At 33.2% G+C, this 12929-nt stretch overlaps 3 protein-coding genes across 3 annotated transcripts; all 3 read right to left on the minus strand.

Moving 5' to 3' along the window:
• Positions 1-3771: 3771 nt before the first annotated feature.
• On the minus strand, positions 3772-4362 carry ASCRUDRAFT_29618 (Rho family protein; the record flags this gene model as incomplete). The annotated part of the gene is made up of 1 exon (XM_020190130.1): positions 3772-4362. A coding segment is annotated over one exon (591 nt), but the record flags the coding sequence as incomplete, so codon positions are not given.
• A 3382-nt stretch (positions 4363-7744) lies between these two features.
• Positions 7745-10522, minus strand: ASCRUDRAFT_68191 (nucleoporin NUP2; the record flags this gene model as incomplete). The annotated part of the gene is made up of 1 exon (XM_020191501.1): positions 7745-10522. One exon carries the CDS (start codon positions 10520-10522, stop codon positions 7745-7747), a length of 2778 nt encoding a protein of 925 aa, XP_020050480.1.
• Positions 10523-10977: 455 nt separating this feature from the next.
• On the minus strand, positions 10978-12903 carry ARP4 (Arp4p; the record flags this gene model as incomplete). Its single annotated transcript, XM_020190079.1, has 4 exons — positions 10978-11316; positions 11551-11847; positions 11905-11960; positions 12108-12903. The coding sequence occupies 4 exons, from the start codon at positions 12901-12903 to the stop codon at positions 10978-10980; spliced, it is 1488 nt and encodes a 495-aa protein (XP_020050481.1).
• Positions 12904-12929: the final 26 nt, after the last annotated feature.

A 12929-nucleotide genomic window follows, 5' to 3' on the forward strand; every position in this document is an offset into this window, starting at 1 on the left:
GTGGATTTGAAATACGAGATAATAGGGATCGTTTGTTTGATTTGAGTGAAAGGCAAAAGGGATAATTGATGGAGTGGTGCCTGTCAATTCTGAGAGAGGAGGAGGTATAAATAATAATGTCTGAAACGAGATCAGTTGAGTGATTCAGCAGACAGGTGGTAGATTAATTATTAAGCAACAGAGAAATATTAATTAATAGCCAGTCAACAATGGGAGAGTGGTCAAACAAGTAGAGATAGTGGAAACTCGAGCGAGAAAGTGAGCAAAGCAGTAGAAAAACCGAACTTTGCAGGAGAGTCAAAAATAAGAGTGAAGACGATAGCTGGAGTATATATAGCAGGAATGGGAGATAGCAGCTGGAGAAGAGAAGTTGGAGAAGAAGGGAGATTGCGAGGAATATAAGATAGGATATCAATGAGGAAACAGCCAGAAAATAGAAAGTGGAAAATGGAAGCAAAACTCAAGATCTGGAAAGCTTTGACACTTTTTTTCTTCTTTTTCTGTAGAGCGTTGCTTCTTTTCTTCTTTTTGGTTTCTTTTTCCTTGCTTCGTTCCTTGCGTCTTTCACGCCCGTCGCTGATTGGCTGCTGCCGCCGTTGATCGTTTTCCGTCAAGCTGCCGCCCCCGCACCACTGGGACTTCCCAGTCCTCCCGCGCTACGCTGCTACGCTGCCGCTGACGCGCGCTCCAGAGCTCCCAGATCTGGAAACCCAACGGTTGCATTGTCTTCTGTGATTCGCTATGCTGCTGCAGCGCAAGCTTGTGTGGCGGGCGTGCAGACAAGGTCTGAGATGGATCCCAGACCCCAGTCTGGTCCGCAAACACGGCCCCGCAGAAGCGGCACACCCTGCAGAGCCTGGCCCTCCACCGTCTAGAAACAGTGCTGACTGCGGAGGTGCGTCTATGGTCACGTTTGGCTGTTCTTCTGTTGTGTTTGCACGGGGCTTTAGAACGTGCTCATGAGGTCCAGGCGTGTCGCTTAATTCATCGCCGAAATAGGCAGTTCCTCCTTTTGCTTATATCTTTTTATTTATATTTATGGAGATTTGTGTTTTATCTGTATAGCTTCATATCATGATATTATGGCACAATTCAGTCGATCACCTCTTCTAAGTCGTTCAAAATAAGTCTCTTAACCACCCATTCCTCGTAGTCTTCTTTCAGTATCTTAAAGTGCCTGGATTCCCTCTGCGTTTTATCGTAAAAGCAAATGTTGTAATAGCTATTTCGATCTTTGATATCATTGTTAATCTTCTTGATTTTCAAATCAGATATGCTTATTGGCTCGCAAATGCGATTGAATTTGAACCCATCACTATCAATCTCAAATTTGCTTAATATCAATTCATTCGAGAAAATTAAAACCTCGTAATTGTCGTTATTACTAACATCTTTAATACTGCTCACATGAAACAAACTGATAAACTTATTATCATTCTGGTATTTGTATTTGTATTTATTTCCCTTTTGGTTTGGTTTCTCACCTTCTTTATTCTCATATTTAACCATCTTGATTAAATCTTTGCTAATAAAATAATTGAAAATCATCTCATTGTCCTCTTTAAACCTTTTCAACATTTCAACACATCTTCGGTTTTTCCCATTATCCAATATTAATATCATCTTATCAATATTTAATAAATCCTTATTCTTTTCTCCATTCAAATCTCCGAATATCATTCTCATCAAAAACTCCCCTCCATTTCCATTCTCTTTCTCATTTAAATCATTAGCCCACTTTTCAAACTCCTTTAATATATATAAATTACTTCGCTTTTTAAAATACTCATTAACTCGTATCAAATTCCAAATTTTACTAATCTTTGAATAAAATTCAATTAGTTTTTTGCCCGACAATTTATCAATCCAATTTTCAATAACCTTTCTCAAGTTTTTATCTTCAACATCTTTTTCAATTGTTTTTCTTTCTTCTTTTCCTTTTCCTTCCCCCTCTTCTTCTTGATTTGTCATCATTATCAATGGCTTTATCAACTCTTCTTCATAATTATCTATTATCTTATCAAAATTCTCAAACAAATTTAAATATATCGTATTAAACTTATATGGATAACAAATATCTTTGTTTTCATTCAAGAAAAATTTATCACCAATTTTTCTTAGCCTTTTTAATCCCTTGATATATTTATTAAATTCAATTATAATCATCTCTCTTTCATTCAACTTACCATTACCATCTATTGAATCAATTTGATATTCAATTTCCTCTAGCCTCTCAAGCTTCTTTTCAACTATTTTATCATTCCCGTAAATATCAATATACTCGTAAATTATCTCATTCAAAATATCAATATCCAATTTTAATTCCAATTTCTTATTGATTTCATAATTATAGTCTTCATTCCCATTAATATTAAATATATTATTCCATTTTTCTGTCTCATTATTCAAATACCTATCATCCTTTAAATAACATTGAATTATTCCATTTCCTTCATCTTCACTTTCATTTTCATCATCTTTACTTTCATTTTCATCATCTTTACTTTCACTTTCACATTCATTCTCACTCTCATCACTATTATTAGAATTGAAAAAAATTCGCAATGGCCACAATAATTCCTCGCAATTGGTCAAATAATCTTCAACATTCGAGCAATTTTGATTCCATAATGGATTGTTTTTAATCAATTTATTCATATTAATAATAAAATATACCCTCAATGAATTTAAACTGATAATATAAACATTTCTTAATTTTTCAATCATCATCTCTTCATTTATATCATATTCAATATATTTATCCCAAGTCTCATTTACCAATTTATTTATACCTGGTATCTGATTCATGGGTATTAATTCATGAATAATATCATACTTCAACAACCCATTATCTCTCTGATACTCTGTAATGATTAAAAAATTCGAAAATATAAAATAAAACGAATTATTTTGACTAATGTGAATTTTTTGGTCTACTATGGGGTTGACAATTTTATTTTTACCTCTAAAAAATGATAAAAACCTTGTACTATTCGAATCTAATTTTAAATCATTGAATAATTTATTATTAAAATCTGAACTTTTTCTTAAAACTTCTAAAACATATTCAGTCCTTATTGAATTTTTAATTGTATTTAATTTTCCATAAAAATTCTTCACTGCTTCATATTTTTTGACAATAAATAAATTATATTTATCGTCGTTACCACTAACATTATCATTATCATTACCATTATCATTACCATTCACATTCAAAATATCTTGAAAAAAATTAATCAAAATTATAACGGGATAATCTGGGGTCTCAAAAACTAAATTAAAATCATCGTATGAAAGTATTTTTCTTTTCTCTAAATTTCTTTTCCAATTTTCCAATTTAATCGAATCGGTTTGAATTAATTTTATTAAAATTGGATATCTGATAATTTTTTCAAAAAAACTTGAAAAGATTCTAAATGTAATAAGTTCATTTATCCAATTTCCAAGAATACCAAAGCATTTTTTGAAATCATTTTTCTTTAATGAACTCTTTAATGGTTTTAATAATGATGTCTCATAAAAATTTAGTAATTCTTTAATACAAGGAAAACATTCATTATAAAATAAATCAACATCAAAGAAATAATTATCTCTATCTTCTAACAAATTTAATCCTGTATGTAAAAATAAGCTTAATTTTTTATAATATAAGATAAACTCATTCAATAATGTTTTCAATTGATTAAATAAAATGGAATTTTTGTTGTCATTTACCTTTTCGTTATCACTACTTTTATCAGTATCTTGAATGTTTCTCAAAGAGTTGGAGTCTTTATTTGAATTTAACGATTGTATAGTAGCCTGGTAAAATAATTTATCGATATTTTCACCAGTTAAACTTGAACATTCGGTATAGCTTATGATATTTAAATTTGAGTTATCTTTTGCTAATTTTTTAAAAAAGAGATCGAAATACTCAGGTGAATTATCATCGTAACCATTGCGTGAAATTGAATCTCTTAAATCTTTTTTGCAACCAACGATTAGGATTGGGATATTTGAGATCAAATTTGATTCTAAATTCGAAACTAATTCAGGAATCCAACGTTTTGAGATATTTTTAAAAGAGCTTGGATTATCGATTGAAAAAAATAGTAGAACTATATTGGAATCTTTATAAGCCAACTGTCTTAAGTTATCAAAATTGTTTTGGCCAGCAGTATCCCATATATTTAGATTTACTGTCAAGTCATTTCCAGTACCATCTTCATTTTTAATGAGGATCTCTTTAGAGATTTGATTGAATACAGTAGGATCATAAGTCGATAGAAAATGATTTTCAGTGAGGAATTTTAAACAGCAGGTTTTACCAGAATATTCATCCCCAATAACTATTAGTTTTTGGTCAATTGTATTGGACATTTTAAATCTTAGAATAAATCTTAACTCTAACACTCAATGCCCACTGGGTGGATTTTTTTTATTTGTTTTAGACTCAGTTTGAGCAATGCCTTTTGTTTTGTTGAGAGAACCAAGGTAATCGATAATAATTATTATAATAATAATAATACTAGAAGAACAAAATTGAAATGAAATGAAATGAAATAGAATAGAATAAAATAAAATAAAATAAAACTATCAATTAATAACAAATTTTAGGGAGTAATAAAATTAGAATCTAATATTTTTATATGGTGAAAATAAAATGGTTCCAGCAAATAAATTGCTGAAAAAAGAGAAAAACTTTGTAAAATAAGGAAATGAAGCAGATAAAAAATTTTAGATGCCAAGAGACAATAGAAAATAATTAAGGTAGTTGTAACAAAGGTATTTGTGAATCATTTTAGCTGGATATTTACAGAGCAAAGTTTACCATCTTTGGGCCATTAAATTCAGATATTGTTAGTGGAAGACCATAAGAGAAATCGAAAAGATAACGATGGTGATAGGTCGATGGCCTTTGGTGGTTTTTAGTTTTCACATTTTCAGTGTATGTTTAACCAGACAACCATAAGTTTGAAGTTAAAATATTTTGTTTTGAGACATTTGAGGATGATGACCATTTGTTACATAGAAAATTTTTACTTTTATATTGTGAACCACCAATAAGTTGCGAGCTGTTGATGAGATTTAAGACATGATTAGTTAATTGTTGTGGGAAGAATGTGGGTTCGGAATTAAAGCACACCACAAAATTCTGTCCGGTGAGTGTTAATTTTTGAAAGAGTAGAACAAGAATTGATGGTCAATACTGGTATAAAATGGGTAATTTAATAGGTTTGTGAGTGGTGATAAATAATATTAATTATTATTATTATTAATTATTATCAATTAATATCATAGATATAGTTGCAATCGGTCGATTTTAGGTCGAAAATGGAAAAGAAATTGTGTCTTGTTTTGGAAATTCTCGGTGACAAAAGCTAAAAAAACGAGTTTTCGGGGGTTCGAGCTTTAGACTTATTACATAAGCATTTGGTAATGCAGAGATTTCAAGCTCCGTTTAGACATTAAAAGTTGCGGTCTGAACAGCCTGGACTGGTTATATTGCGCAAGATAAACAGCGTCATCGGAAACCAATATTTCAGCTGAAATAAAAAATAAAATTGTGACTAAAATGATTTCTTGAATTAAAACAGTTAAAATATTTATTATTATTATTAAGCAAATAAAATTTTGATGCTGCTTTCTCGGTTTTAAGCATATCAAATGGTGTTCTACTTGGTATTATTGTTTGGATAAACTCACTAAAACACGTTAGGGTAGTCAATATATTACAATGTGAATATAAATCTTTTACTGGGATATATTTTGAATTAAATTATTTCTTTAAATAATAGTTAAAGAAAGGAGCTAAGTAATATCGATGAACAGTGTTACCCTTACTTGGAGGAACAAAATGTTTTATCACACAGGGTTTTTCCGTGAGTACTAAATAACACAAAAAACCTGCTGCGTTGTGCGCTGAAAAATTGAATTAAAAAAAGACTTGGCAGTTTTCAACCTTAACCAAAATTTGATCCGTGTTTCAAAAATCACATGTTGTTTTTAAGAATTTTTCACTCGAAATTTTTTTCAGATGATTTGGGTCACAAAACCTTCTGTCCTAAACGGGAATCGGATTCGATCACGACTCACAAATCGAATCGAACCTATATTAGCCAGAGTTTTTTGTGATAGATAATTTTTGCGTAAACCATTTGGTTTGTGTATATGGGCAGTATCAATCAGATTGAAATGCAACAGAGCAATTAACGTGTCCAGTGGTATAAATCACTGACACATTCTTAAGCCTGCAAAACACCAGCCAAAAGTAGGGTTGGTATGATAGATATTTTTTTTTCTAACTCGAACAGCTTCTGCTGGGAAAACCGTTGTCCAAATAAGCAAATCCACTGTGAAACCACAACAAATGTGGTTGGTTCTCAACGTTCGCTGAAATGCTCAAGTGGTATTTGCAGTCTCCCCGTCGATGATTTGCATAGACCCATTACATAATCCAGTCGTGTATTTTTCTCGTTTGAGCAATGAGCAGAAAGAGAAAAAGAAAGACCCGTTTTGGCATGGAGTAGCTGGTGTTATGGTTGAGATCAAAACAAATAGCCTTGCACTGTAGTCCAGGCGCTGGGTCTCCAGAGTTCGGAAGCAGACTGTTGGTGTGCCAGATCAGGGAGCAGTTGCATGGCGACAAAACACACCAAAGCACTCAGCGTCGAGTGGGCCGAAGAAACATGCTCTTTTCTCCCACAATCCACACAGCTGCTTTGGGCAAAGCGACTTCGAAAACAGGAAACTGCTGCAAAGGGCTAGGTTTTTGCCCAATTTAAGTAGTTTCTGTTCTCCTCTGGAAGCTGTGCTCGTTGGTCCACACAAACCTCTGGGTCTGGTGCTGCTGGTGTTGCTGGTGCTGCTGGTTCCTCTGTTGTGCTGGGAATGTTTGCACTGCCAGGCTAGGCTGTTCTGTTTAGCTGTCGTCATGTTGGAATTTGCTGTCTCCAGTGGCTTCAACCTTCCAGCAATGGCCTCTTAACTAAACTACCTGTTATTCTTAGCTTTGCTGTGCTGATCTGTTTGTCTTTGGCCTCTTTCGTTTCGAGAACTGTTATTTGCTACAGGCTTTCTTTTGTCTAGCCTCTTGTGTGACTACTTTACGCTGTTTGAATGTTTGGGCAAAACCTAGCTTGTCTCGCCCACAATATGTACTATAGTAGAGCATTGTGCACTGCAATACGGTAGCCATATCCTGATAGAGTAATGATTAGATAACATTTCCAAGGACTGTGCACCACTCTTTTACGGCTTGTGATTGGCTACTTAATAGCAAATGAGTATTAATGTTTATTTAAAAGGAAGTATTTATGACTACAGTAAAAATTAAGCAACATGTCTTAAATGAGATAGTAAGGTGGATAATTTTTATAAAAAGGAACAAATGAATCAAAAAGAAGAAAAGTGGTTTAAAAATATAACAAAAATCGAAAAACAAAAATTGTTAAAAATTGTTAAAAAGAGGAGAAAAGGAAAAAATATAAAATAAACTAATATAAATTAAATTAAGTTAAATTAAATTAAAAATAAAATAAAATAAAATAAAATAAAATAAAATAAAATAAAATAAAATAAAATAAAATAAAATAAAGTAAAGTAAAGTAAAATAAGACAAAATAAGATACGATAAGATAAGATAAGATAAGATAAGATAAATTAAATTAAATTAAATTAAATCAATAATTGTTAATAATTTATAATATTTCTTAATATTTCTTAATATTTAATTAATAGTTGATAATTCTTTAATCCTTTTTTAAATCATTTCTTTAACTTCATTAATAGAGTTCATCAATGCATCAATTTCTTTAACTCTAAACATATATATAGCTAATGCACTTTTACCACTATCGTCAATAAATGGTGTAGGCACTTTAACAAACTTATTAACTTTTTCATATTTGATATCTTTGTTAATGAAATTATTATACAAAACTCTTTCAGACCCTTCAGATCTTAATATGAATCTCGCTTTCTTCTTTTCGGAATCATATAATATCTTAAGCAAACCCAAACCTTTACTATCGAATTTCTGTTCTTCTTTATTGAATAATAATAATTTGCATTTTTGATTGTATTTAACATCTTGGTTTTCTTCCCCAGCTGGAATGATTATCTCTTCGTTTTTGCTGTTGTTGTTATTGTTATTATTGTTATTATTATCACTTATTGGTGTATTTGCAGATTTTTCATTCTTTTGTTCATTGTTTGCAATCGATGTCGATGTTGAAGAGGAACTAAGTGGATTAAAAGAAAATTTTAAACCAGTAGCTGTAGTTGGAGTGTTTCCTGGAGTAAATGAAAAGTTGAATTTATTAGTATTGGTTGAATTTGATGGAGCTGAAAATGTAAAAACTGAACTACTTGGCGTTTGTGTTTTTTCTTCATTTTTATTATTGAAATTAGTATTAGTATTAGTATTGTTATTGTTGTTATTATTGTTAGAACCAAAGGAAAATGGGTTTGGTTTCGTACCAAATGAGAAAATTGATTTTTGATCTTCTTTATTAGAAAGCTCAGGTTTAAAACCACCAAAAGTAGATGTTGAAGACTTAGCTTCATTATTATTTTTCTTTTCAACAGTATTAAATTTGAAAACTGGATTTTTAACTTCGATGCTCTTTTTGTCAAATGTAAAGGCAGGACCCTTTTTGGCTTCTTGTTCCTCTTCTTGTTCTTCTTTAGATAATTTTTTAGGTTGGAAACTGAAAATAGGTTTGAATTTTTTGTTTTCTGGAGCTTTGAAAACGAAACCTGATGTTCGTTTTTGATTTTCATTTTTGGGGTTATCGCTTTGAGGAGTTTGTTCTGTAATATTTGAAGAAGTAGTTGAGGGAAAAGGGTTGTTAATAGTAGAAGTAGTAACTGAGTTGGTCTTTTCATTTTTTGAGGGAGTGAAGCCAGAAAATTTTATTTCTTTATTAACGTTAAAGGTGAAGTCTTTTGTAGGAAATATTGGTGAAGATTTTTTTGAATCGGTTGATTTGTTAGTATTGGTATCAGTGTTGTTGTTGTTGCTGCTGTTGTTATTGTCAGTATTTTTATTATTTGGAAAATTGAAATTAAAAGAAGATTTGGGGACGTTAAAAATACTTTCTTGGTTTTTAGTATTTGATGAGCTATCTTTATTTAATGAGAATGTGGATGGTGTAGGGTTTTTATTGAAATTTAAGGAAAATGGTTTATTAGTAGTGTTATTGGTGTTAGTATTGTCGTTATTATTTGGTGGGTTGTATTGAAATTTAAAGGCAGGTTTAGGGTCTTCTTTTTTGTTTAGTATTATTTTATTTTGTATTTTAGGGAAAATAGACTTTGTGGTGTCGCTATTGAAAACGGAGGAAGGAATTTTAGTCGAAGTTGATTGAGTGTTAGTTAATGAGGTGAGGGCAGTTGAGTTGTTGTTGTTATTTTCGTTATTATTTTGATTTTTAGATTCGTTATTATTTGAAGTTAGGTGGAGTTTATTATTATTATTATTATTATTATTATTATTATTGTTGTTGTTGTTGATGGATTTTTGATTATTTTGATTGTTGATTGAATTTTGAATTGAATTTAAAATTGTATTTGGGTTTGAATTCAAGAGCACTTTGCCCTTTTTAACATCGTTATAGTATTTGATATATTTTTCACAGTAGGTAGTCAAGTTAGCCAAGGGAGCATCTTTTGAAGATATGACCAAAGTTTCAACGAATTTGTCGTTGAGGGCTTTGATCTGGGTAGCGATTTCGTTTTCATCATCTTTTTTCTTAATAATATTGTTATTTTTAGAATTATTATTAAAGATTAGAGAAGAAGCAGAAGTTACTAGTGGTTTCATTGAAAATGGGCTCTTTTGGGGGTTTTCTGAAGATGAGGTTTGGTTTTCTAAAGATTGTAGATTAAAGGAGTTGTTATTGTTATTGTTGTTGCTGTTATTGTTTTCATTGAGTGACGATTTGAGGTTGGAATGTATATTTTTATTAGTAGAATCTGTAGTATTAGCGTTATTGATATTGGAATCGTTGTTATCATTAGAGGTGGATTTGTGAGTAAAATTCTTATTGGAAATTTTGTTGTTGTTAATTGGAGAAAAAATAGCAAAAGGCTTTTGCTTTTTTGGTAAATTATTATCAGAGGCACTAAATTTGGGAGAATCAGTAGAAAATATAGCAAAAGGATTGGGTTTCTTTGGCGGATCAAGACTAGATTGAGGGATGGAAGATGAGGCCAGGGAGCTTTTTGAGGTGAATAGTGAGGTAGTGGCAGTAGTAGTGGTGGTGGTAGTGGAGGTGGAGGCAGCAGCAGTAGCAGTAGCATTAGTACTGGTACTGTTTTGATTTGAATTGATTTGAGTGGTGAAGGAGGAAATTGGAGAAGAAGATATACTGGTTGCCCCTGATTGTAGTGATCTGTTTGATCTGGGTTGCAAGATTTTTCTCTTTGACAAGATTTCGTTGGAGGCTATTCCTGGAAGAATTGAATTACCACCATCATCAGAATCATAACCCTTATGATCCCTATTGATTTGAACAGTAGCTTTTCTTTTAGACATTATATATTATAAAAAATTAGATCAGATGAAAAGCAGGAATATTATTAGTATAGTATATTGAAATGGAGAAAAAAGATGTGGATCTTTCTTGAATGTAAAAACCAAAAAAAATTTTTATAGTGAAGTTAAGTTAGTTGGTTGGGTGAGATAAGTATGTAAACAAGTATTTATAGGCCAAAAAATTTGTAAAAAACGAAAATGGGCAAATGGGAAAGCAGAAAATAGTCCGGGCAAGGAGCAGAGTAGGCTGAGAAAAGGAACCCAGCAGCAGAAGAGGCAGCAGAGGAAAAGACGATGGGAGGTTGGCGAGAAGCACAGGAAGATGAAGCACCATATAAATGCTGCGAAAGGATACAGAGCAAATCCTGAAGCACTCCGCACGTGACAAGTGCGCCGAGGGTGCTCAAAGTGCGGTTCCGAGGGCCATGGCGTTATTTGGCGCACGTCGGGCCGCACTATCTGAACCGCTCAAGGATCAACCGGTCAGGGCCCACCTCCTCGTACTCCTGCCGGCTCACCCACAACTGGTGGAACGTGCCTAGGCCGGCCAAAATGCTGCCCCCGATCCAGCTCTGGTAGCTGCGCTCGTAGAAGTTACCCATGCTGTGCATCCGAAGCTTCATGCCCGGGTTGAGCGTCGTGAGCTCCTGATGTAACCGCTCTGTGAGCCCCGGAACCAACGACACAGAACCGGTCACAATAACGTTATGGAACAACTGTGGCCGAATATCCACGTCGATCGACTGCAACACCGTCTGCGCGAGTTGTGTAATTCCGGGAACGCTCACCACCGTCTTTCCTGCACCAGCTTCACCGGCACTCTTATCGAGCCCTGCTCCGCTCTCCTTCTTCACCTCCGACACGTGCTCCACCGGCGCGTCCTTCCGCTTTCCGCGCTTTGCGGGCACGTAGTCGTTGCCGATTCCGACTCCGGTGCTCAACACTCCGTCTTCTTCGACCCACTCGAAATCCGAGTATGCTCCGTCGTCCGCTGCCTCCTTTGCTTCCTCTGCTGCCTGTGCTTCTACCTCTTCTTTAGTCTTCATCTCAACATCACCACCATCACTTTCTTTCTCATTGCTTTCCTCTGACACCCCTTCTCTATCGCCACCACTTGTGCTGTTTGCATCGTTTCTCTTTTTCTTTCCCATTCTTTCATTTCGCATCTTTCTAACATACTCTCCAGGATTAAACAACACATCACCAAGTTGGAACCTTTGCTCTTCACTTAACTCAACATTCAATCCATTTGGGAACTCATAATAAATAGTCTCGTTACTGAAACTATAAGTGCTGGTATTGTTTGTGCTTAAATTATTATTGCTCTGATTATTATTAATAAGCTGTAATTGACTATTTGTAGTGAATTTGTTCCCACTCACTGGATCAATATTTCGAATCTTCACTATTGTCTCTTTAATCTCCTTGAATATCTTTTCTTTACATAGGTCATTAAAACTTTTATCCAAATTATCAAATTTTTTAAGCTCAAAAATTGGTTTAATGTTCTCTTTTTCTTTTCTTTTTTCCTTCTCTTTTTCCTTCTCTTTTTCTTTCTCTTTCTCTTGATCTTTTTCATCTCCACTTAATTCCGTTTTACCGTTTATTCTTCTGATATCCTCTCTCTTTATCTTATCACTAATCTCTTCATTAACATTCCTGACCAATGACTGATTCATTATTTGTTTATTCTTAACCAAATATTGGGGAACAATATCAATCTGATGATCTCTTTCAAAAAAATTATCAATACAATTTGACATCAATTTTCCTGAATAATGCGTCATCATCGTATTCTTTGTTAAACACATTCCATCAATAACTGGAGTAACTGAGCAATTATCGTGTCCTAAATCAACCACTAAACTATTAGCCCTCCCACTAGCAAACGAACAACATGTAGGGGTCTTGACTAAATAAAATGCTGGAACCTTGAAATACTCTAGGAAAATCTCCATAGACTTGATCTTATTCTTTTTACTATTCCATATAGGTTCCGTCAACAATAATGGCAAGTCACTAATATCCTCATCTTTCAAATATAATTCCTTGAAAAAATAATCAAAATATTCTATACTAGAATCCCAATCTTCAATCACTGAATCCTTAATTATCGGTTTAATCTTATAATTAGCTCGAGGCAAATAAATCGATTCTCCATAATGATAATTATTTCTTCTTTTAAAACTTGAATATGAACTAGTTTTCAAATCAATCTCCATTGATTCAACACTAGGATCATAGGAAACATATGATGGTGCTGTAACCCTGGGAAATTCATCTCCAGCAAATCCACAAGATGTTCTGTATGATCCAGGATCTAAAACAATAGCCCCAACTTCATCACCACCATAAACCTGAGGAGCGACTGTCGAACTCATTTTAATTCAATTATCAATTCAGTTGA

Source organism: Ascoidea rubescens (genome assembly GCF_001661345.1).
Source record: "Ascoidea rubescens DSM 1968 unplaced genomic scaffold ASCRUscaffold_1, whole genome shotgun sequence".
Classification (NCBI taxonomy): domain Eukaryota; kingdom Fungi; phylum Ascomycota; class Saccharomycetes; order Ascoideales; family Ascoideaceae; genus Ascoidea; species Ascoidea rubescens.